We start from the raw sequence: 26,981 nt of genomic DNA on the forward strand, positions 1-26,981 counted from the left end.
ATAGTATACTCAACCACGGCTACTCTCCCTTCCACAATGCTTACAAAGCACTTTTCTGTTCACCATTTGGGAAGTCTGACCACTCCTCTGTCCTACTTCTGTCCAAATACAAAACCATCCGCTGTTGGTCCAACCAATCAGTCTCCATGGTACAGGACTGCTTTGATGCATCGATAGGAATGTCTTTCATGATGAGAATGTCTCCAAGCTGAGAGAAGTTGTGATGAGTTTCATCCGGAAGTGCATCAAGGACATTGTCTCACAAAAATTTGTCAGGGTCTATCCAAACCAGGAACCTTGGATCAACAGTTCTGTGTTCGAGACAGAGCTTTTTCCACTGGTAACCACCAGGAACCCAGGAAATGCAGCTACGATCTACGCAAAGTCATCAAGGCAGTGAAGTGACAACACAGGGACAAGATCCAGGCACAACTCTCCACCAATGACTGCATACCCATGACTGTGTTGCCACCCACAGCTCCAATCTGCTAATTAAATTTGCCGATGATACTACATTGATTCGCTTTACCTCAAATAATAACGAGGCAGCCTACAGAGAAGTCATCACCCGGACACAGTGGTTTAAGAAAACAATCTCTCCCTTAATGTTGCAAAAACAAAGGAGCTGGTTGTGGACTTCAGGAGGAACGGAGGCAGGCTCACTCCTATTGACATCAATGGATCTAGGGTTGAGAGGGTGAACTGCTTCAAGTTTCTCGGTATAGACATCACCAACGATCTCACTTGGTCTGTATATACCTGCTGTGTGGTGATAAAAGCACAACAGCACCTCTTTCACCTCAGATGGTTGAAGAAGTTCGGCATGAGTCCCCAAATCCTGAGGACATTCTACAGGGGCAGGATTGAGAGCATCCTGAATGGCTGCATCACTGCCTGGTAAGAGAACTGTACCTCCCTTAGTTGCAGGACTCTGTGGACAGCCCAGCACATCTGTGGATGTAAACTTCCCACTGTTCAGAACAGTTACAGTGAGAGATGCATAAAAAAGGCCCAAAGGATCATTGGAGACCAAAGTCACGCCAATCACAAACTGTTCTAACTGCTACCATCTGGAAAATGGTGCTGTAGCATAAAAGCCAGGACCACTAGGCTCCGGGACAGCTTCTTCCACCAGACTATGAGACTGATTAATTCACACTGACACAATTGTATCTCTAAGCTATATCGACTGTTCTGTTGTTTATCTTACTGTACATACTATTTATGACAAATTACTACAATTTGCACTTTCAGACAGAGGCATAACGTAAAGATTTTTACTCCTCATGTATGTGAAGAATGTAAGAAATAAAGTCAATTCAATTCTTTCCAGAGAATGCATGGGGTCACACCACGTCACCCAATACTGGCTCAAGCCAAGGGGCAGGTACTAATTGTATGAGACCTTCATCTCAAGACTGTTGTGTTCTGCTCTGGATTTGCAACCGACTCCACCAGCCGAGTGGGAGGCTAATATTTTGGCATCAGACTTCCAGCTCTTTCCCAAGCTACACATTGTAAGGCTGAACTCCTCAGCCGGCCTGTGATTTCCCATGCCATTTATGGCTAACAATCAGGACACTGCAGCCCAACAACTGCTCACAGGTCACATCTTTTAATGTTTCAGCACATTTGTGAGACAGTGTACTAGGGAAGTGCTGCAAAATATCCATTAAATAGTGCTTCAGGTTTTACCTATTGTAAGAATCACTCAGTATTCTGTATGACTATATTAGAGCTCATTGCAAGTCAGTTTATACAGCTTTAAATCGAGTGATATACAGAGATGTTACAGTTAGTTTGCAAAAATGAGATTCATTCAGTACGGTCATGAGTAATTACCTTCATTGCTTTCAGGAAATAATCTCTGAATGTTTTGATTGTTTTGAAAAGCTCTTCCAATGAAAATTTTCCAATGTCATCACAGAAGTACAGAGCCAGTTTCTTTCTCTCTGTCTCAATTTCTTCTAGAATTTGCTTCAGTTCAGTTGTTGCAGACAGACTTTCCTGAAGTAGTAAGTTATATATATATATTTGTAAAAATCAATTTTACAATAGGCTGTCAAATTACTTGGGGTTGATGTTTTACTTACTTGGATGGGTTTGTCAAACAGTGATTTTACATCATCAATGGACGATTTGAGAATGCCACCAGTTTTCTTGAGGCGTTCCAACAGATTGATTGTATCAGTTTGAAGTGATTCCACACTAATGCTGTCAGTAAATATTATAAAGATAGGGCAGGTCTTTAAGGATTAATCAAACATAGTAAGGTGGGGTTATACAAGGATGAGGAAGTGGGAAAGATGCAGAATGAATTTGTGGAGCTCATACCACAACAGCATAACAATCTTGACAGAACAATCTCAGCAACTGATTGAAAATAGATAATCATCTATTAATCTTATCATACCAGCAATATTGTTCCCTGAGAATAATTGAGATTCTATTCTTTGGAGAATATAAACTTTCGAATTCTATGTTCTTTTAATCAGCCAGAGCATCTTGGTATGCTTCCCTTCCATTATACGCTTGCTACAAGTATCAGTGGCTTTGAGATTTGTCTTTCTTACCCAGTCCCCAGATGCAGGAGTTACATAAGGAATGAATTGTTTTATTCCTTGAAAACTACATTCCAAAATATTTCTTTCCAAACTGTTGGAGAACCAATAGTGAGATGATATTTGAATAACATCAGGAATTTATTGTGTCTTGCTAGCCAGTACTGGGTACTCCTTTTCACTTTTTGTTCAGTAAAAATATAGTTCTCACTATTTGGCAGAAGATCAGCATTGTTACAAATAAACAGCTTTCAAATGCATTTCTTACCCTCCTGCTTGTGAAATACTTTCCAGGTCATCTGGAAGATTCAGAAGGTCTGGATGGAAATTTTCAGCTTCCTTTTCATTTAAAATTTAAAAAATGGTTAGATATTAAAAAAATCCAAATAACAACAAAATAAAATGCAACAACTGTAAGGCATCACCTCTATCATATGATGCAGCAATGTGATCCGGGATTGGTTGGCTTTTGTCTCAGTCAGTTTTAGTAGGGTATTTATTTTAAATCCCTTTGCATCTCCTGTGTGACTGCCCTGATGGAGTACAAGAAAGAGGAGATAGATTAACATTAATACAAATGAATATCAGATGCATTAACAATAAACACAGGTTACATTGTTCTTTTCCTAATATTGGACACAGTCTAGGACAAACCATGTTTCACAATCATAGACTTTGTTCTCATTAGTTTATTGAAAATATACTGTGTTGGAGGAGTAAAATTTGTGGCAATGCATCTCTGTAATGTACCATTTTCGACAATGGCCTGCTTCTAACTTCGGTAACAAGAGGCCAGCATGTTACATCATTCCACAGTGAAGCCTCTAAAATTTATGATTTGAACACATCATTAAATAGAGAAAACCAGTAGTTATAGGATGATTTCTGTCTCTCCACTGGTTGTGCTGCACCCAGTATTTTCAGGGAGAATCAATGATCATAAAATCAGCAAGGCATCAAGTCATAAAGCACAGAAATGGCCCTACAGTCCTCCATGTTCACGCCAACCTTTCAGCCCAACTACAGTATTTCCATTCATCCGTAATTTTTAGGCCTTGCCAATTTGACTGTCTAAATTTCTCTTAAATGTAGTAATTGCATCTGATTCCAGTACCTCCTCTGGTAGCATGTTCTAGATATCCACGTTAACACTGAGATCACCATAATATAGAAATAATGTCCAAATTCTTGGCCCGGAACATTGAGTGTTTATTGCCCTCCATTGACGCTGCCTGACTTGCAGAGTTCCTGTAATTTTGTATGTGTTACTGTAGAAATGATGAGGTAGAGACAGAAAGTGTGCAGAAGAAATTCACCAGAAAGTTGTCAAAATGGGGGGCTTTAGTTAGAGTGAGAGAGTAGAAAGGCTAAGATGTAAGAGATTGTGAAAACAATCAGTTTTATAAAATGGTGAAGGGCATATTAAAGGGGATCTGAGAGAAAAGATGTTCCACATGGAGTGTTGTTGGTATGTGGTACAAGCTGCCAGAGGTGGTGAAAGAGGTAGGTATAATTGCAGCAGTTAAGAAGCATTTGGACAGGTACAGTGATAGGAAAGGAAATGAGGAAAATGAGACTAGAGTAGGCAGGCATTACGATGGGCATGCACAAAAGGGCCCATTTTGGTGTGTAGGATTCTTTTATACTATGATGTTCTCTGTGTAAAAATAACTTATCCATAAGATCACCTCTAAAACTCCTTCCTCTTATCTTAAAACTATGCCCTCTTGTTTTTAATATCCCTTTCATGGGAAAATATTTTGACCATCTATTTTTTCAATGCCACATATTCATAAAGTCTTCTGTAAAGTCTCCCCTTTGCCTCCATGGTTCTGGGGAAAAAAAAACTAGTCCAGCTTATCTCCACATAACTAGTGTCCTCTAATCCAGGCAATATTGTGGTGAATCTTTTATTCACCCTTGCTAACTTAATCATATCCTTCCTATTGTATGACATCCTGACCTGTGTACAATACTCCTAGTGTGGCCTTACCAAAGTTTTGATAGGTTGCAGCATAAAGTATCATCTCTCTTATCCTATGCACCAAATTATGAAAAAAAGGTAGGAAATATGCCTTCTTCACCATCCTGTTCACCTGTGTGGCCTATTTCCGAAACCGTGGACTTGGATCTTTCCTGCTGTCTCTGTTCATTAATATTCCTTAGTGCCCTACCCATTTACTGTACATGTCCTACCAATATTTGGCTTTACAGATGCATCACCTCAGATTTGTTGGGATTAAATTTGATCTGTCAGTGCTCTGCACAACTTTTCAACTGATCTATGTCCTGTTATAGCCTTAGAGCAGGACATAGAGCAGTTGTGAACCTTCCTTGTTATTCACTATACCATCAACTTCTGTGTCATTCACGTAGTTATTAATCATACCTCCTACATCTGCACCCAAGCCATCAACAAACAGTAAAGATCTCAACATCAGTCCCTGTTGTACATCACTAATGTCAGACTTCCAATCAGAAAATCATCACTTCATGACTACGTTCTTCCTCGTATCATCAAGCTAAATTAAGATTCAATTAGTCAGCTTACCCTGGTTCCTATGTGCTTTAACTTTGCCAAATGGCTTATTAAAGTTCATATAGACAACATCTACCACTTTACAATCAATCTCCTTGTTCACCTCAAAAAACTCAATGAAATTAGTGAAACATGATATTCCAAAGTTATGATGACTATCCCTAAGCAATTGTTGTGTTTCCAAGGTAACGTACTTTTTGTTCCTTAGAACTTTCTCCAAGAATTTGCTGACCGCTGATGCAACGGCTTCTTTCCATTTAATCAATTCATACAGTTACATAGCATGAAAACAGGCCCTTTGGCCCCAACTCATTCATACCAACTAAAATGCTAATCCCACTTGACTGCATCAGGCCCATATCCTCTGTTATTTTTTCTATACATGTACCTGTTCAAATGTATTTTAAGATTTGTAAAAATACCAGCATCTACCTCTTCCTCTGGCAGTTCATCTACATACCCACTACCTTCTGTGAGAAAAATTTACCCCGCAGATCTTCTTTAAATTGAGCCTGACACCTATACCCTCAGAGAGAGAACACTGTTCTCCCACATCCCTTCCAGTGCTGGGAAGTCTGATGTTAGACCCCTCAGCTCTGGGCAAGGACTGTTACTATCTAACTTTTTTGTACTTGTAATCTTATAAACCTTAATAAATCTTCCTTCCACCTCCTTCACTCCGGTCTATCCAGTCTATTCAATAATTATCTGGATTATCTCTGCTGCCCTGACTAAATCAAAGAACAACTTCAGCTATCCTCCATTCTTCTGTTACCTTGACTATGACTACTAACAAAGCTGCGAAAATCTGTGTTAGGGTTTAGCAATCTCGTTTTATATCCCAAATCATTCTGGAATAGATTTCATCTGACCCTGGGGAATTATCAATCCTTATGAATTTTAGATATCAAAACCAGTATATTCTGTCGTTCATTGAATACATACATAGTTCAGAAAGTTTCCAACTTTAAGAATGAGTTCACAGAAGAGTGGCAGTCTCGTAGCAGAATGTAGATCTATATGAAAGCAGAAAACAGCGTCACGGACCTGAAACTTTTACTATTTCCTTCTCCAGAGATGCTGTCTGACCTGACAAGCATCCGCAGAATTTTCTGCTTGTAGAAGGTTATATGGAATTAAGTTCGTTATGTTAACCACACACACACACACCCACCCTCCCCACAACTTACACCAATTCTCATTCATAATTTAATTTTGAAACCCTCCCCATGTTTTCAAATCCTCCATGACTTCCCTGTTCCTTATTGCTGTCATCTCCTTCATTTCCAAGATCAGTAGTTCCTCCTTGTAAGGGTGCACATGCACATTCCTGAGTCCCATTCTGTTCAATAGTTAGTTGGTAGCTGTGCTTGGGCCTCGATCCCTAGGATTCCGCCCAAACCACCCCCAAATCTTTCTACCCCTCTCATTTCAGTTACAATTTAAAATCCAGGCCATACTTTATAAGTTTCCTCCACTAATACCTGCTTGTATTGCTCAATCTCTGCTTTTGTTTTACAATTGTTTTTACTGCTTTGCAACAGTTCAGTTATATGTTATTCATACACATATCTATTAACGTACAAAAGACACTCTTATCAATAGTATTTATATTTAACCATATAACCATATAACAATCACAGCACGGAAACAGGCCATCTTGGCCCTTCTAGTCTGTGCCGAACTCTTAATCTCACCTAGTCCCACCTACCTGCACTCAGCCCATAACCCTCCACTCCATTCCTGTCCATATACCTATTCAATTTTACCTTAAATGACACAACTGAACTGGCCTCTACTACTTCTACAGGAAGCTCATTCCACACAGCTATCACTCTCTGAGTAAAGAAATACCCCCTCGTGTTTCCCTTAAACTTCTGCCCCCTAACTCTCAAATCATGTCCTCTCGTTTGAATCTCCCCTACTCTCAATGGAAACAGCCTATTCACTTCAACTCTATCTATCCCTCTCAAAATTTTAAATACCTCGATCAAATCCCCCCTCAACCTTCTACGCTCCAATGAATAGAGACCTAACTTGTTCAACCTTTCTCTGTAACTTAAGTGCTGAAACCCAGGTAACATCCTAGTAAATCGTCTCTACACTCTTTCTAATTTATTGATATCTTTCCTATAATTCGGTGACCAGAACTGTACACAATATTCCAAATTTGGCCTTACCAATGCCTCGTACAATTTTAACATTACATCTCAACTTCTGTACTCAATGCTTTGATTTATAAAGGCCAATGTTCCAAAAGCCTTCTTCACCACCCTATCTACATGAGACTCCACCTTCAGGGAACTATGCATTGTTATTCCTAGATCTCTCTGTTCCTCTGCATTCCTCAATGCCCTACCATTTACCCTGTATGTTCTATTTGGATTATTCCTGCCAAAATGTAGAACCTCACACTTCTCAGCATTAAACTCCATCTGCCAACGTTCAGCCCATTCTTCTAACTGGCATAAATCTCCCTGCAAGCTTTGAAAACCCACCTCATTATCCACAACACCTCCTACTTTAGTATCATCGGCATACTTACTAATCCAATTTACCACCCCATCATCCAGATCATTTATGTATATTACAAACAACATTGGGCCCAAAACAGATCCCTGAGGCACCCCGCTAGTCACCGGCCTCCATCCTGATAAACAATTATCCACCACTACTCTCTGGCATCTCCCATCTCGCCACTGTTGAATCCATTCTATTACTCCAGCTCCAGCATTAATACCTAACGACTGAACCTTCTTAAACTAACCTTCCATGTGGAACTTTGTCAACGGCTTTGCTGAAGTCCATATAGACTACATCCACTGCCTTACCCTCGTCAACATTCCTCGTAACTTCTTCAAAAAATTCAATAAGGTTTGTCAAACATGACCTTCCACGCACAAATCCATGCTGGCTACTCCTAATCAGATCCTGTCTATCCAGATAATTATTAATACTATCTCTAAGAATACTTTCTATTAATTTACCCACCACTGATGTCAAACTGACAGGTCTATAATTGCTAGGCTTACTTCTAGAACCCTTTTTAAACAATGGAACCACATGAGCAATACGCCAATCCTCCGGCACAATCCCCGTTTCTAATGACATCTTAAAGATCTCTGTCAGAGCTCCTGCTATTTTTACACAAACTTCCCTCAAGGTCCTGGGGAATATCCTGTCAGGATCCGGAGATATATCCACTTTTAAATTTCTTAAAAGCGCCAATACTTCCACCTCTTTAATTGTCATAGGTTCCATAACTTCCTTACTTGTTTCCCACACCTTATACAATTCAATATCCTTCTCCTTAGTGAATACCGAAGAGAAGAAATCATTCAAAATCTCTCCCATCTCCCTTGGCTCCACACATAGCTGACCACTCTGATTCTCTAAGGGGCCAATTTTATCCCTCACTATCCTCTTGCTTTTAATATAACTGTAGAAACCTTTCGGATTTACTTTCACCTTATTTGCCAAACCAACCTCGTATCTTCTTTTAGCTCTTCTAATCTCTTTCTTAAGATTCCTTTTACATTCTTTATATTCCTCGAGCAATTCCTTTACTCCATGCTGCCTATATCTATTGTAGACATCCCTCTTTTTCCGAACCAAATTCCTAATATCCCTTGAAAACCATGGTGCTTTCAAACCTTTAACCTTTCCTTTCAACCTAACAGGAACATAAAGATTCTGTACCCTCATAATTTCACCCTTAAATGACCTCCATTTCTCTATTACATCCTTCCCATAAAACAACTTAACCCAATCCACTCTCTCTAAATCCCTTCGCATCTCCTCAAAGTTAGCCTTTCTCCAATCAAAAATCTCAACTCTAGGTCCTGTCCTGTCCTTCTCCATAATTATTATTTGCTTTTAAAAGTGAGCAGGCTAGTATTAAACCTTTATCATTACTTTTTTTTACTTTGAATTATCAATGTAAAAAGCAAATAAATGAAAATACTATTAGAATTAAATAAAAAGGAGCCAAGTCAGAAAGTTACATAGAAACAGACACTGAGTTGAGCAATATTTGAGACAGAGTACAGGATTTTATCTCAGCATTAAAGACTCATTTATGGATTTTTTACAAAGGAAGTATTGTGATATACATGTCAATTACTTGTCAGATTAAATTGCATCAAATCACATAAATGATGCCACTAGTTTCCCAATTTCTGACCAATCACAATGTTGCTCAACAGTCTGTGAGTTCTGCAGTTTTATTTTGTAGCCAGAGTTATTTTGTAACCATATTTACTGATGTAATCCAACTGATTTACCTTGACAAGCAGTTTTAATTAATTTTGCTTTTGGACGGAGCATTTCCAGGGAAGCAGCTGCCTCTTCGCACAGAAACATGCAATCAATCCTTAGCTGATAGCTGTGGTTAATCAAGGAACAAAAGAAGAGCACGGAGTGTTAATCTGGGTAGGAACAGTCAAAACTTTACATGTCTCAAAGAATTATGTAACCAGAAGTAATCTTCCCTTTTTGAAAGCTGCTAAAACAATGACTTAAACAAAAACAAAGAGATGAACTGGATAGTAAAACAGGTGTTACTAAATTAACATTTTCTTTGTTAGAATTTATTTTTTAATTTGAAAAATAACTGTTTGATAAGGAACCAAAAAGAAAAGCAAAACATGTTAAAAAAAACACCAGGAATGCCATTATTTCATATATTTGTGAATCATGGAAATATTACAAAAATTAATATAATTAGTGCCTATATGGAATATGAAATACAATATTTGAATTTTGCTCTATTTGCCTAATTCTTCAGGAGTTAAATGGATTGAACAAATATCAAAATTATTACAGAAAATTATATATAGAAACAATATTTTACTTTGGAGACCAAAATGCCATTAATCTCACTTCCAAAATACTTCTTTGTATCTTAAAGAAATAAAACAACACATATTCACTTTTGTCATTATATAACACATTTAATTTGCTATATGTTAGTGTTATATCTCCGATAACATAATATTTTTCTGTAGTAAATGGAAATGAAATTACATTAAATGATTTGGAATGCAGAATAAGTGTACACCTTAGATCCATACGGAATGTGGACATAATTCAGACGAAATAGTTAGCAATATAATTGTGCTACAACTTTACATGAAAGTTCCAGCTGATGTCTTGGTGGTATTGGGCTGCCTGACATTGGGGTTATCTTGTTGCGTTGCTTTTCCTTTGATATTGTTAGTATGTTACATATTTAGTGCAAGAGAAGTACAAGAAATATTTATAATAAATACATTTTCATAAAGTTTTTAATGATTAGGGTTCTGACAGTGCAACTTGGGAAATATTTTTTCCATTCATTATTTATTGCTCTTTCTATTCAGGTATAGTATTTCACTATAGATAACAAAAGTTAAAACCCTCAGTGTGAAAACTGGAACACAGTTGAGGTTTGAGTAAGGATTTATTGCAAGTCAAACAAAATCCAAATGTATTTCTTTTCCACATCTGGCGGTTTATATATGATAAGTTCTTTTCTGTACCTGCCCCTGTCCCTTTTTCTCTTTTTCTTGATAACTTCATGAATTCCTCTTCTTATACAGTTCTATTTACTGGCAAACTTTGTAGAGTTAAATCTTACATTCAGTAGGCCCTTTATTACGTACAGGTACACCTGCTCGTCAATATAAGTACATAATCAGCCAAACATGTGGCAGCAACTCAATGCATAAAAGAATGCAGACATGGTCATGTAGTTCACTTGTTATTCAGACTAAACATCAGAATGGGGAAGAAATATGATTTAAGAGACATTGGCTGTGAATGACTGTTGGTGCCAGACGCCGTGGTGGGAGTATCTCAGAAATTGCTGATCTCATGGGACTTTCACACACAATATTCTCCAGAGTTTATAGAGAATGGTGCGGAAAACAAACAAAAAGCGTAAAGTGAGTGGCAGATTTGTGGGCAAAACACCTTGTTAATGAGAGGGGCCAGCGGAAATGCCCTGAATGGTTCAAGCTGACAGGAAGGTGATAGTAGCTCAAATAATTACAACAGTGATGTGCAGAAGAGCATCTCTGAACACACAACACGTTGAACCTTGAAGTGAATGGACTACAGCAGCAGAAAATGACAAACATATATACAGTGGCCACTTTATTAGGTACATGAGGCTAAGAGGTCCCTTCAAATTAAATATTTTGCATGATTATGGAATACCAGTTTTTAATGATAATATTGAGTTGCAACATCATTTCTAGATAAGTATAGCTGGATAAGCAAGTAGCAAATTGATGTATTTGGAAAGAGATTCATAACAGAAGCATTAACTTGTGCACACAAGTGGCATCATGATACATACCAGGGAATATCAAGCAGCACAAGGTAGAAATGATCAGCACTTGCTAATTTCTCCTTCTGTCCTTTGTATGCCTTTATATTTTCTATCTGCACATGGAACAAGAGTTTGGTCAGATTAAAATGGACCTTCCAGAACATTAGAGCTGGCATTTACTGCTTTGTCAACTAACCTCATGATTCTCTGGGAGTAACTTCTGGAGTTGCTTCAAACACTCTACATCGAATTTTGATCGGTCTCCACTTCTGATCATGTTAGCCACTTCTTCATTAGAACTAAAACAATATTGCAATTGGAACTTGAGATTATATCAAAACTCCAAGTGTCAAACTTCTGGTAGGCATTTGTTATCACTAATGGACTGACTGTGCTGGTTTTGTCAATAGTTTTACAGGGAATCACTAGCATTCATCTGTCCTCTGGTAAATAAAACGTGGACACATGCAGACTTGTTCTACAAGGAGGTATGACAGCAGAGTTACATCGGTAAATCTAAAATGCATCTATGCTTTATCAGCAACTGATTGCAAAGGAAGAGGACAAGCCAGTTAAGAATGTAGTTTAATTACTTAATATTGGAAACATTGCCAGTGGAATTAACTGCATGTGAATAACAGTTGCATTTAATGATTAGATCAAAGATTAGCTTTACTTGTCACATGTACATCAAAAGATTGAAATATACAGTGAAAGGTGTTGTTTGTGTCAAATCAGTGAGAATTGTGCAAGGCAGTCCAAAATGTAACTTACCATTTGAATTGCTTTAAAAATATGTTCAAATTAAGGCTTTTCTTTGAGTCCAGAAATGTGATCTGTCAGAAATGAAAAGGTATAACTAGAGAGCTGTTCTTAAATCATTCTCCTGGTTCTTCCTTAATTCCCTCAACAAGTTTTATGGATTTATTTCACTTTCTTAAACTCACTTCTACTATTCTTGCTTTTTGATTTTCAGCATTTTACTTACCTCCGTTGGTTCCTTTTTTGACTCATTTTGCTGTTTCTTTTTTGATTCTGATATGGGAAAGCAGAAGAGTTTTTCAATACTGGCATAGTCTGGATCCAAAGATGATGCAGCTACTTGATGGATAAATGACCACAAAGAATTGCTCGCTGGGGGAAAAAAAAACAAACAGATTTCCAAAAGGAAGAAAGAAATAAAGATTTTCCTATACAAGTTGGGCCGAATCGAAAGACTGATAAAAAAAAAATTGCATGTTCTCTTAATGCACGTGTCTCTATTCTCTGCAAAATTCCTGGACTCAACAGCAAGACACTTTCATATTGATTACAAAACAAAACTATCTTGAAACTGCTGCCAAGTGAATGCAAGGATAACATGTCCATCACTGATACCAACTCACCAACACCAACTGCTGTCCTCCAATTGTAATCTCTACTCTTCGAGTTTTAGCTGCCTCACAGGTGTAACCTTTCTTAGACATGATGCATAGAGCAGATTCATCATCAGCAATCATCATGTACCGAGGGGATCTTTGCAAACTGGGGTTGATGCAGACTGAACTGATATAGAATTATGATCTATCAAATTATTTTAACACTTTCACTACAGTCTTGCATTTTTCTTAAACCTTTAACATTAGTCTGTTTCTTTTTAGAAAATCACAACTGAACTAATACACTTTCCCTTGCCATCTCTAGATCTTTGGCCAATTAGTGTCCTTGAGCACTCTGCTAATAGGAGCATCTCTTTCTGTTTATTTGCTTTAAATCTCTTACAGTTTTGGATACCATTAGATGTCTTTTCAACCTTCTCTGGTCCTAAGCAAACCATGGATTCTCCCATTTTTACTTTGTATTTGTAATCACTGGAAGAATTCCATCAAATCTTTCCTGAACTCTCTGAGGGACTTCTTATCCTTTCTAGATGAAAGTAATCAGAAAATGCTCCAGTTGAGTTCTGGGTTTTAAGAATGTAAGATCAACGTTGAAGGGAAAATCAACATTGAAGAGAGAATTTCTTTGACGCAGACACAGAATGGAAAATAGGACAGGCTATGGCCTGTTGAATACAATGTAAAGGACTTAGAACTGTGAAATTTTACATTGCCTTTCTGACCTAGTATATGGGGGAATTTTCCAGACAGTCAAGATTTGGTTTTATTCTGATTAATTCTCTAAACAAAATACTAGCGAGTGGCCATGTCCATAGTTCATTTACATTCAAAGATGAAACTGTGTAGGCACAAACCTAAACTCTAGAGAAACAAACTTCTAAGTTTGAGCATTAAGCCAGTTATAGTCTTGGTTAAGTTGGGGACTGGGTAGATAAGTGGCCAGAATATTACAAAATATTCTGCAAGAAACAGAACACCAATACATACATCTACACTGACTGGAACAACTGCAAACTAAATATATGATGGGAGGATAAGAGAACTCAAAGTGGGCTTTCACTGTATGATCATAAAGAGTCAAACCATGATAGATTAATGTAAAATGCTGCTGGATCTTGTAATGCAGAGGATCTGTGCTACTAATTAAAAATGAATACTAATCCCCAGTACTGAAACTGCAACCAAGAATACATATGAGCAACTTGTTATGGTCTTGAACCTTGTTGTCTCCATATACTGCACTTTCTCTTAGCTGTTGCACTTTATTCTGCTTTTTGATATTGTTTTACTTTATGCATCAGTGCACCATGTAATGAATGGGTCATTATGAACAGAATACAAGATAAGCTTTTCACTGTATCATGGTAATTCCATTTTCAACTTGCCCATCAGTACCACAGTTAGCTGAAACATGTAGATACTTTTCATTGCATTCCTGTCCATTGAACTTTAAATTTTACCAGAAGATATCTACCATCCTTCAAGACTGCATAACAAGTTATTTATAGAAAGCTTGTTCTCAGACTTACAGTACCTGTGGCCATTTTTGGGGAGATTTTTTGCCAGTTGAGCTTTTTCATCCGTAATGTGGGTCGCTGGAGAGGTGGACCACAAGAATACAGTTGAGTTGCTGATTGGGTGGCCACAACGGGTGCATCATTAAATGTGCCCGGTGGAGGTGGTGGGGGTGGAACACTGCCAGGGAGAGGAGGCGGAGGAGGAGGGGGTGGACCACCAGTGCCAGGGAGAGGAGGCGGAGGAGGAGGGGGTGGACAACCAGTGCCAGGGAGAGGAGGCGGAGGAGGAGGGGGTGGACCACCAGTGCCAGGGAGAGGAGGCGGAGGAGGAGGGGGTGGACCACCAGTGCCAGGGAGAGGAGGCGGAGGAGGAGGGGGTGGACCACCAGTGCCAGGGAGAGGAGGCGGAGGAGGAGGGGGTGGGCCACCAGTGCCAGGGAGAGGAGGCGGAGGAGGAGGGGGTGGGCCACCAGTGCCAGGGAGAGGAGGCGGAGAGCCAACAGCGCCCGGGAGAGGAGGGGCAGGGGGTATTCTGGCAGTGTGCAGATCACTGGTCGGAGATGTCATTGTGTCATCTGCCACAGCTGGCAGTGGAGGAGGTGACGATGGTGCAGAAAGCAGCATCTCGTCAGCTGATGGTGGCAATGATGAGCTAGACTTCTGCTTTACTTCTGCTGCTGAGGTAGGCAATGATGGTTCTGTTTGTATAGCTTTCTCAACAGCTTTTTTATTTGCCTTTTGTTTCACTGGCTGATCTTTTTTTAATTTCTTAGTCAATACAAGCCTTTCCATGACTAGGCCGATGTCTTCATCTTCATTTGCTGTGAGGAAAAGTATTTCATGAATCAATGTTTGCCTCAGAATTTTACCTACTTATAATTGCTTAAATAAATTATTTAATGATGGCTCAATAATTTGCTTTTCATTAAACAAAAGTATCTTTGCAGGCCTTCCCCCACCTCTTGCTTGCTGAAAGTACTGGCTTGTTTCCACTTACAGTGGCTGTCAGATCTCTGTGAGCACTGTATATGAAAGGACACAAACTCTGGAGCTACTCTCCAAACACGTGTTTGCCAATAGAAGACAGTGTGAACAATGGAACCAGAATACAGAAGAGTTCGAAGTCATAGATAGGCACAGCATTGAAACAGGCCCTTTGGCCCAAATCATCCATATCAACTCTTCTGGATAAGATCATTGTTCTGCTTCAATTCCTACTTCTTACATCGATCCATTAAATAAGTTGACCAAAAAGCAATGGTAAAAACCTTCCTGGTCTGAATGCACAAACCAGATACTACATTTACCCCTCCGTCATGAGCAGCAGTAAGTCAATTGACTCTTCAAGCCTGTTATACCTTTCAATAAGATCATGATTGACCCAACACCACAATCATACACTCTCCCCACATACCAATTAACCCCTCTTGTAGTTTAAATGTCTCTCAACCTGTCTTTATTACTTTGAAAGACACCAACTCTACAGCTATCTAGAGTCGAGAATTCCATGGATTCATGATTCTCTGAGAGAAGAAACTTCTCAGTATCTATATTAAATGGACAAACCCTTCTGAGGTTATTTCCCCTATGTGTTAATATTTCCACTAAGGGGAACATACAGAAAATCGTGTGCATTTCAAAATGATCACTTTTTTTTCCCTCAAACTCCAAGCAGTATGGATACAGATTGCTCAATAGTTCTTCAAATATCAACACAGTAATTCTTCCCTCCACTGTCTCCAATGTAAACTGTTTAAATATGAAAACCAAAATTATTTGGAGTACTCCAGATGCAATCTCACCATTGCTCTGTAAATTTTTTAAATCAAAATATCCCTATTTTTTATATTCCATGCTCCTTGAAATAAAAGCCATCAGCCTTTCCAAATACTTGCAGCAGCATGTTAACTTTTGGAATTTTGTGTACCATGACCCCAGATCACTTTGTACCTCAACGCATCCTTCTACTGGATTTAAATAAGAAGCTGATTTTTCTTTTTTTTCTCCTTCTCAAAGTGGATAATCTCACGTTTTCCTGCATTATATTTAATCTGTAAAATCCTTATGCTCTTACTTAAGCTATCTATACACAATTTGTTAACTCCCACCTATTTTTGTATCATTAGTAAAATTGGTTCTAGTTGGTCAGTTCTTTCATCAGATCATTAATACAGTTGAGGTGTCATCACTAAACCCTACAGTGTTCAGTAGTTACTAATCACACATTCTGAACATCTGTAAATGATCCATATATCATGATTGTTCAGTTTTCTGTTTAATGCCAATCTTATATCCATTGGGGTGGTGGGGTGGAGATCCTGCATGTTCCACTAAAGGTGTAAGATACCCTTTCCCTCTGCAAGCCTGCAGGTCACTCTTAGGCAAGGTGTAGCAGCTGCTTATCCCCCAATCTGGGTCACATGAAGCGATGGGAGCAAGTGGTGGGTGTTTGTAAGAGCAGCTGGTGCAGATCACAAACCCCATTTATGTGACAACTGATGCCAGGTAGACAATCCCTGAAGAATGTTGATAAAGGCTGTGGACACCTGTCTGGTAAAGGCAATGGCAAACCAGTTTTGTAGAAAAACTTGCCAAGGAAAATCATAGTCATCGATAAGACCATGATCACCCACGTCAAATGACACGGAACATAATGATGATATATGCATGCCATTATATTACCCACAACATGTACACTTGTGCAGTGATTTTCTTTGTGAGGTACAGTACTTTATCAAATGTCTTCTGAGCACTCAAATACACTACATCTGCTGGTTTCCATTTATCAACCAGTTTGCTCTAATATCAATAAACTCTATTAACTTCATTAAACAGTTTCCCTTTTCTGTTGACTCTGCTTGATTGTCTCATGATTTTCTAAACTTCCTGATATCAGCTTCATTTTAGACTCCAGTATTTTCACAATAACCCATGCTAGGCTAACTGATCCGGAATTTCCTGCTTCCTGTTTCCTTCGTTTCTTGAGCAGAGAATGAATCAGTCTGGGACTTAGGCACGTGCGGAAATTCCAGGCTTCTGGACCAACTCAGAAGATGAAATTCTCAACTTATATGCATATCACTTCACCATGGTGCCTAGACTTGGTAGATTCCTTTACATTATTCACTTCGCTGTGAATTCCCCAACTATCAAAGGTCATCATTGATACCAGTGTAGTTGCCATCCAGACACTCCAGTGAGTAGAGGGCTGGTGAGAGATGCCCCAGTGTCCAGTGCAGGTAAGAGAGGAGGAGGACCCAATTCTGGCTGCGGTGACCGGATCAGTATGATCCAACTTATTATGAAGTTAATAAGTTAACCATCCCCTCTATTGGCTCATCTCTTGGGATGGTCCTGATTGACCAGGTGCAGTTTCCCAATCCATACCTGCAGGGAGTTTTAGAATTAAAGGGGTGAGGCTCGTGGAATGGTGGGTGGGGAAAGATTGATAATGACCTGTGCCATCGCCGACAGCAGTTTCTGCATTAAGCTGGTCTTCAGTGTAAAACAGGGGTGGGGTGGAAAGAGGGCTTTAGCTGGCTATCAAAACTAATGACAGCACTTGTTTCTGATCTTCAGGAATAATCAAATAAACTTTAAATCTATTCAATCAATTACTAATTTAAGCATTAAAAATGAAACAAAAAGCTCATTCTGTTTTCACACTGGTTTCCAGGAGATCTCCACTGTCAGACAGTAGCTGACGTCTGTGAAGAACTAACACAATCGCAAGATTTCCACAGGAAATTGTTGGCAGTTTGAAGGAACTGCCCTTATTTCCTTGCCAAATTTGGAGAAGAGTGAATAACTGTAGCAATCAGCACAATAAGCAACAGTAACATTTAGTTCAGTTTTTACCTGCAGTTATTGAGCTGTACGGATAGTGGAGAATAATATGTTTCAATATAGTTAGGGGAAATAATTGCTTACTGTTATAGGCAATCAGGACGGCCCTGTTCACCAAAATTTCCAGGGCTTCCCAGATCAGAGGACTGCTGCTGTTGGATGGGTCCAACTGCAGAAGGCCTTGAAGAATTGACAGCAGTTGTGTAGAGGCTGGTGAGCTACTCACCTAGGGAGCAAGCAAAAAGGAAAACAAAAAGTCAGGTAACTCAAATCAAAGAAATTTAAATGCATAACCCCATCATTTCAACTCATTTGGCCTAGCAAACCTACCCTCTTCTCTGACCTTCACCCTCTTCTCTAATAAAGCTACTAATATTTCAAGATAATTTTCTCTCTTAAATGTCTTGAATAACTGGTCTTTTGTATGGCTGTGACAGAATGGCTTAGTCGAACTAGGGACATAGTGTGCTAGCTGGTAGCTTTGTTTTGATGTAGAGAGGAACACTGCCAATATTGGAACACCTGATTGGACAGCATCAGAAGTAACAGTAGGAAGGTCAGATATCTTCCAAAATCTACTGAACATGTTCAGCTAGCAGAAATATTTTCTCCAGTGTTTGGGCTGTGAAGTTGCTCAATCTATGATCTGCCTTGATGGTGACACTCTCAACAGCAAACTATTACTGGAACTGTCTTATCATCAGTGGCTGGCCTCTTAGGATGAATCTGAATGGATCTCAGGGCAGGAGGCTAAAACGTACCCATCAGTGAAGAACTTACTCCCACAGAATCTCCACATGCACAACACCCTACTTAGTGAAGAAAAATGTATAGGCAGGGCTCTAAATGCATGTTATAGAATGGTAACAGCAAGCAGTATTGGTCATCTTAAGGAAAGATGTTGTTGCCTGCACTGGTCTAGGGGCACCCTACAACAGAAGCCACCCATTCTGAACAATGTAATGGACCAAAGCCTGCACCAGAGGAAGAGCGACAAGGAGACGTAGAGCTTGAGGTCTGCTTGACAAAACCAGAAGAGCAGCGGAATCAACAAGGATGTAATAACTGAAGCCATGAAGATTGGGGTATATGTCTCCGTAACCATGATTAGAAACATTAATATCTGGCTAAAAGGAAAAAAGCATTTTAGTAAGGGATTCACGTAGGGGTTTTGGTTGTAAATCTGACCTTCCCTGCAACGATTTACTTCAGCTTTGCTTTAATGGCTTGCTAAACCATTTCTGTGTTTCCCTGATAGGATTAAACTGTCAATGGAAAAAGGCAGTTTAAATCGTTCAGCAGACTAGATGGGCCAAAGGGCCTGTTTCAGTGTTGTAATTTTCTATGACTCTATGATGAGTGGCATCTTTCTTGAAGAACTCGGACTTTAGCATTAAAGAACATTTTAAGCAAGGATTTCCTCCTGTAGATGTGCAGATCACCTTAACCTTAACCCATTGATTTCTGCACCTGAACCACTCTGAGGCCATTCAAACTGGATATTACATAATTTTGTCTAAGGTTCTATTGGCTATTGTACTAGACTGAACAATGTTTTAACTGATGAAAAGGTTGGTATAATCCAAGTTTCAAGCTTGTAACTTTAACTCTCATTGGAACCATTGAAGTAAATCACCATGATCGTCTCAACACAAAAATTATTCTGAATCTCCTTTGTTTAGAATGAAGGGTGACATTACTGAATCATACCAGGTCAATATCTTTAAATTGTTATTATACCTCAAGACAATTAAACAAACTAAAATCACTGAAAAACATGAATGCTATCAATCACAATGCAATGTAGAATATCAGACTCACTTGCCCTAATTGCCTTAAATTGAAATTGTAGTATTGAAACACTTCAAACTCTGCTATAGTATCCAAAGAAAACCATGCACTTACTTTGTTAAATAATGTTACAAAAACTTCTTGATGACTATTCATATCAATGCCATCGGAGATCTTCATTAACTCTTCATCGTCATCTGCTTTACCATCTTCAAAGGTTAAACATTGGACTAATAAATCTTCATCATCTTGATCCCTTAACGAATACATCATGATACAGTTTATATTTGTGCATTTCTCTTGAACAAAGTACCAGTTCAACTGAACCAGGGGGTGTCTTTATATGGCTTAAGCAGAGCACTTAAGTATGTGAGAGTTAAATACTTTCATATTTAGACTTATTAATTAAAGATTTAAAAAGTCAGAATATAAAACTTTCAATGAATTTGAGGAAAAACTTAGGAAACATTATGTTAAATATATCTAATCTGTGTGAATAATCCATACCTTAATGATGGCAGTATATCCAGCAGGTGGAGACCTTAAAAACAATAGTTTAATAACATCAGTTGGTATGCAGTAAATGGAATGGTACAGTTAATATAAGACTATTATTTAATCTAATGCTTTTGTGAAATAAATTTAAAAGTAACAGGAACAGTGGCCTCAAGGTAATTTTTACTTTAAACTATTAAAGCAGAAAGCTAGGACTTTGGATGCATCAAATATTCATTTTGTCCTGTTTTTTAGTTTTGAAATAAACATGGTTTCTTGGTGCACAAGCTATCTCCAACATAATGTGCATATATCAGACAAATCATTGTTGAAGTTTAGCAGGTAACAATTATTTGTACAAGTGTTTGTATTTTAAAACACTTAAAGTGGCATAGTTTCTCTGATGTAAATGCATTTGAGGCAGCCATAATGAAATGCACATTATATGGAATTTTGTTGATTCATCTTTCCCCTATCATAATGTTAAGGAATAGTTTTGATGTATATTTTACTGGTTTGAAATACAACATATTGAACTAACAATGAGCCACTTTAAGGAGAATGGCCAATAAAAGAGCATGAATCAGCATGGAATTGCTGAAGTTCTTAAGCAATTTGATCAGAATACTAATGAAAACTATGTGGGGCATAATTGTTTAATCCAAGACAGCTGCTTGACTTAAGTGACAACTACACAGAAAAAAGTATTGAGAACCCAATACACAAATACACATGAATATAGCAACGAGATTTATTTGTAAGTCCCATGCACTCAGAAGTTATATTCTTTGCCAAATATGTTATGTATAATCAGCGTTAGGTAGAACAATATTTTGAAAAGTTCAAAGGTTCATTTATTATCGAAGTATACAACTCTGAAATTCTTCTCCACATAGCCTCAAAACTAAGAAGGAAAAGAACAGCTTGGTCATCAACCCCCAAATCCCTCCTCCTCACACAAAAATGAACAAAATGGATATCTTACTGTCTTAGAAACATAAAAAAGTGATTGTGTTAAATCTAAGCAGAAGTTGATAGTGTTTGAAGTGTTTGCTTTTTAAGAGTTCATAGACACTGAGACAATTAAAAGTGACATTTGTAGGATTAATAACCTTTTCCAATAACCTGTTGACATCCTTCAGCAGCTACTGAACTACTTAATCAGGACACAGTTGTGGTGTGTGGAATTATTGAATGTCTATTAAAACAGAAGATGGAATCCTTTACAGTGACAGGTGTTTCTTAATATATTTCATCAAAGGTTTTCTAGCCAACGACTGGAAGTAGCTGTGCTTTGCTCTTTACTGAAGAGCACTAGTAGTCTTTATGTTTAAGGTAAATATTATGTATACATGTTATTGCACTGGCTGTCTAAAATTCGGTTAATCCCAAAGCAAAGAGTGGGCTGGATTGTCTGCAATTGAATTAAATAAGGAATATTTACCTATGAATTCATTCCGCAGTTGTGTACGAGGTATCAGTTCCTCACATCCTAAAATAATGGCATTGATGACACTCAGCAGTATTGTCATATATGGAACGTTATCGGTAGTCTGGAGTTCATTCATTATTACACTGAATCGATATTGCTGTCTTTTCACAGTCTAGCAAGAAAAAAAAGGAAAATCCATTAAGTTTATTGTTTGCTATTAATTCTTGGGAAACTATTAAAATAATATGTGATAAGTGGGAGCTATTTACCATTGCAAAGAGGGAGGGAAGGGAAGATGATTTTCAGTGATTTAATAGAAATGATGTCCTGAGTAGTGGGGATTGACCATGTGGTCTAAGTAAGCTCAATAGAGCATGAGGGAGGAAACTGCGGTCATGTCGTATTAATTTAGCCCGAGTTAATTAGGAACAGCTGTTCTGGAGCAAATGGAGGATATTTACAGACCAATTGTACAGGGTGCATTCTAATACTAAGGAAGCAGAAGTTTGGTAAGATATGGGGACTTGGATGTTAAGAGAGCTTGTGTAAGTTGTCAAGAAGAAAAATAATATGCATGCAAGTTTAGGAAGTAAAATCAAATGGAGCCCTTGAGTATTATAAAGAAACCAGACAATAACCACTGATAATCTGAGGATTAGGATTACAGGGAATAACTCAGCAGACAAACAAGCATTTCATCCCAAAGACGAAGTCTTCTATAGGAAGAATGACATAACTGTGGTTCACAAAGGAAAGTCAAAGACAGAATAAAATACAAAAAATAGCATATAAAATAGCAAAACCAGTAGGAAGCAAGAGGATTTGAGAAGCTTTAAAAAAAATAGAAGGCAGCTAAAAATGCAATAAAGGGAGAAAAGTTGAAATATGAAGGTAAACTAGCTAAGAGAGTTTGAGGAGATTTGGTGTGTCACCAAAGGCACTTACAAATTTCTACATAGAGTTTGTCCATAGAAGAGAGAGGATAGTGGTTGATGTAACTTACTTTGGCTGGAAGTCAGTAGCTACTAGTGTAGTGGAAGGATCTGTACTGGGATCTCTGCTGTTAGTGATACAGTATAACAATGATGTGGGTGAAAATGTAGATGGGTTAGTAAGTTTCAAGACAGTACAAAGATGGTGGTGTTGTGATAGTGTTGAAGATTGACAAAGTACCCAATGACGTATAGATCAATTGCTGATGTAGGCACAGAAATGACAGATAGAATTTAATTCTGCCCAATGTGAGGTGTTGCTCTTTGGGAGACCAAATATAAAGAGCTAGTACAGATTAATAGTAAGACCTTTAGCAGTGTTGGTGTATAGAGGTATTTGGAGGACCAAGCCCATAGTCCCCCTAAAGAGAATGCACTGGCTAATAGGACAATAAAGAAAGCATAGTTGAGAATTGAGTTCAAGAATCAGAAAGTTCCCGTTTTATAAAACTCTTTTTAGGCTACATCTGATGTGTTGCATTCATTTCTGGTTGCCCTTTTTATAGGAAAGATGCAGAATCTATAGAGAGGGTTCAGAAGATGCTGCTTAGATCAGAGAGTGTGTGCAAGGGGGATTACATGTGTGGTTTTCTCTGGTGAAAGCTGCGATGAGACCTGAGAGTCTATAAGATATGCGAGGCAGATAGGGAAGACAGTAGGTAAATTTTTCGCAGGGTCAAAATATCTAATATTACAGGGTATTTAAGGTAAGAGGGGGTAAATTCAAAGGAGCTATGCAGGACAAGATTTTTTGTGTTGGGTGCCTGGATTGTGTTGCCAGTAATGTGGGAAATAATGATGGAAGCATTCAAGAGGCTTTAAATTGACAGAGAATGGAAAGATATGGAGATTATGCATGCAGAAGAGGTTAGTGTTATTGGACATTTAATTACTAGTTTAATTAGTTTGACACAACATTGGAGACTGGATGGCCTGTTCTTGAGCTATGCTATTCTACGAAAGAAAGATGTGGATACAGGATTGAGCACTGGAAGGGAAGTTTGACTTGGGATAGTTGGAAGTGACAGAGATAGCTGAATTCCATGAAAGTTAAATGTAAAGAGGTCCTTGTGTTTGTTGTCAAAGTGTGAAAATGGTGAGAAAGAAACAATTGTTCTGGGGGTAAGAGCTTGTCTTTGTCCTCTGGGATGATCATGGAATGGAGAATGGTTTCACAGAAGGAACGTATACATTTGTGCTCTATATGGATCGACTGAAGGAGCAGTTATGCAAGAAGTAAATGGAAGAATGGATTTTAGACCAAGCAACAGAAATAGTAGAGCAAATGTAAAGCCAAAGCATAAACTGCTGGTGTCTTAAATTCCCTAACCTAAGTAATTGTGTCAGTTCTTTTCTTCTGTCACAGCTTTGGGAATAACTTGATCACATGAGATCACAAGGTCATGGTGATGACTGTGAATATAAAGGAGGGAAATGAATGATTTGAATGCACTGTTTATTGTGGGAATGAGGAAGATTACCAACTGGCTCTTTTGAGGTTACTGTAAAAGGACATAGTTTTTCAGTAAGCAATTTTTTTCTGAGTGGCAACTCTTGAGATATGAAACCTATCCAGGGAACTCTTGAGTACTGAGCACAGTATCTGGTAAAGACAAATTTACTTAGAAGAAACTCCTTTGAATTTAACAAATATGAATTCAGAACTTTCATTGAATAAAAAAACATTTCCAGGACTTGATGGACTAGGTTACGGGGGATCATGGAAAGGCTAGGTCTATATTTCATGGTATGTAGGTGATCTTACAGGTGTCTGAAAAATCCTGAGGGCTATAGACAGGGTGAATGCACTTCATCTTTTTCCCAGGGTTGGTTGACCAAGACTGGAAAGCACAAGGTTAAGCTCAGAGGGGAAAGATTGAACAAGAACTTGAGGGACACCAGTTTTATAAGCAGGGCTGATATCTATATGGAATGAGCTGCCAGAGGAAGTGTTTGAGGAAGGTACAGTAATTTTTCTTTTAAAGTCTGTTGGACAGCTACATGGATTGGAGATGTTTAGAAGCTTATGAGCCAAATGCTAGCAAATGGGACCAGCTTCGACGGGGCATCTTGCATGGATCAGTTGGGCTGAATGGCTTGTTTCCAGGCTATGACATTAAACATCTGTCCGTTTTGGGGAAAGTTGCTTTTCTAGTATTATTGTACTATTTCTAGTGTAATAGTGTATTGTGAATTTGAATTGTAAAATGCTCAAAATAGTAGATTAGACAGAAAGTATGAAACAAGAATCTAAGTTTGTTTGCTTGAAGGCCTTGCATCTGAACTAAAAAGTTAGAAATCAAACAAACTGCTGGCAAAGGGGAGAGATGGAGGTAAGGAAGGACTTTTCTGGTAGGTGGAAACCACCAGAGACTTAATGACCCATGTGGTGGGGTGCTGTCTAGGTGAGAGAGGTAAAGCTGTGTTCATTAGCTTGTCTCCTTGAAGAAATGTAAATAGGATTAGATGAGTTGAAGCAGAAGAGAGATTGCAGTCCGTAAGTTAATACTACAATAGTTTGCATAATCAATTATTTGAATTGGTAAAAATAGAATAATTGTACAGAAAAATGTTTCAGTTTTTTTAGAACATATTTATCAAAACAATTTAAGATTCTCTCTTCTATTTTACATTTCACACTATAAATATGCAACAATATTACACTATACAGTGTGAATGGATGCAGTTTATAAACGAAGGATTTAAATTGTGGAATTGAAACTTCCATTGAATGCACAGGAAGATATATTTAAAGAGGAAGAATTATAAAGGGAAGATACATCTGGTTTAACTTCATTGGATGTGTACTGTTCCTCTGTAACCACTTCGGATGCATAACTAAGCTACAAGTCTATGCTATGTTTGTAAGCTCATGAAAGAGTAACTTACTGTATGATAACCCGTGAGCTTATTGGAAAGAAGAATTAAGACAGTTTAGGCATGACAAATTATTTATTTGTCATAAATAATGCCTATAATTTAGGCATTACAATTATATAATAATAGTTAGTATCATTAGTATTATAAATAATATATATTATAATATATAGGCATAATATATAGGCATTATATTTACCCTATATAAATATTTATAGTATACCCTAAATTATACTATTTAGGGTATAATAGTTGAAGAAATCCAGTATATCTGTTAACTTCTGAGCCTTTGAATCTAATATTGGGATCATTACATATAACCTTTTGATGTTGTTAACTGCCAAACAATCTTGTTTAAAAATTGGCACCTTGCTTTTAGTTCATTAAAGTTACAGTACTCAATTGGTAGTCCCACTGAGCTTTTGTTCTGATATTAAAAGGACAAAATCTTCCAAAATTTTCCAACTTCTTTACTATATTCACTTTCTTAATGTTTGCCTTGCCCTTACTTGCTTTAACCAACTCATATCTGTACTTGTAGCCCTCTGTCACTAGTGACTAATCTCACTATTTTCATCAAACCTGGTGACAATGGTAAAGCTGCTGTGTTTTGGTGAACTGGACTTTACCTCACAGAATTTGAATGTCAAGATGCCTTCTCCTACTTCCCTCTGGAGTATGATCCCACCACTAAACATTAGGTCTTTGTCTCCCAGATAGTCACTGCACATTTATGTTCTTTTTAAAAAAAATTTTGAAAAAAGGGGGGGAAAAAAAAGAACCCCATCAACTACCAAAAAAACCCATTAGGAATCAACCCCCAGAAGCAATACGTTTAACCATCATCTAGATATATAGAAAAAAAGTCATCAACCACTAATGCACATTTAAAAAACAAAAGATAATAAAATTGGAAGGAAACCATATAGAATAATTCAAATTAAATGCTAATATTTGGCAAAAGAACCCCATCTTCTCTCAAAATCAATCAGAGGTTCAAAAGTTCTGCTTCTAATTTTTTCCAAGCTGAGACATAACATTACTTGAGAAAACCATTCAATTAATGTAGCGGAAGTGACATCTTTCCATTTTAATAAAATAGCCCTTCTTGCCAACAATGTAACAAATGCATTTACAAGTTGATCTGAAGATGAAATACCCTGAATATGATGTGTGACTATTCCAAATAGAACAGTTAGTCTATTAGGTTGTAAATTAATTTTCAAAGCTTTAGAGATT

General features: G+C 37.9%; 1 protein-coding gene across 6 annotated transcripts in view; it reads right to left on the reverse strand.

The window, feature by feature from the left end:
- LOC132386084 (inverted formin-2-like) overlaps positions 1-26,981 on the reverse strand; it is a 98,575-nt gene that overhangs the window by 19,454 nt on the left and 52,140 nt on the right. For all 6 annotated transcript variants that reach the window (XM_059958412.1, XM_059958383.1, XM_059958403.1 and 3 more), the window contains 15 exons: positions 21,886-22,045; positions 20,454-20,487; positions 20,061-20,202; positions 18,240-18,381; positions 14,327-15,130; positions 12,402-12,547; positions 12,188-12,249; positions 11,610-11,712; positions 11,441-11,526; positions 9,384-9,484; positions 6,046-6,116; positions 2,987-3,094; positions 2,830-2,900; positions 2,094-2,214; positions 1,843-2,007 (listed from right to left, as the gene is read on the reverse strand). In XM_059958412.1, the coding sequence (XP_059814395.1) occupies positions 1,843-2,007; positions 2,094-2,214; positions 2,830-2,900; positions 2,987-3,094; positions 6,046-6,116; positions 9,384-9,484; positions 11,441-11,526; positions 11,610-11,712; positions 12,188-12,249; positions 12,402-12,547; positions 14,327-15,130; positions 18,240-18,381; positions 20,061-20,202; positions 20,454-20,487; positions 21,886-22,045 (2,316 nt within the window). The remainder of the gene's footprint in view (positions 1-1,842; positions 2,008-2,093; positions 2,215-2,829; positions 2,901-2,986; positions 3,095-6,045; positions 6,117-9,383; positions 9,485-11,440; positions 11,527-11,609; positions 11,713-12,187; positions 12,250-12,401; positions 12,548-14,326; positions 15,131-18,239; positions 18,382-20,060; positions 20,203-20,453; positions 20,488-21,885; positions 22,046-26,981) is intronic.

Source organism: Hypanus sabinus, chromosome 2, assembly GCF_030144855.1.
Source record: "Hypanus sabinus isolate sHypSab1 chromosome 2, sHypSab1.hap1, whole genome shotgun sequence".
Classification (NCBI taxonomy): Eukaryota; Metazoa; Chordata; class Chondrichthyes; order Myliobatiformes; family Dasyatidae; genus Hypanus; species Hypanus sabinus.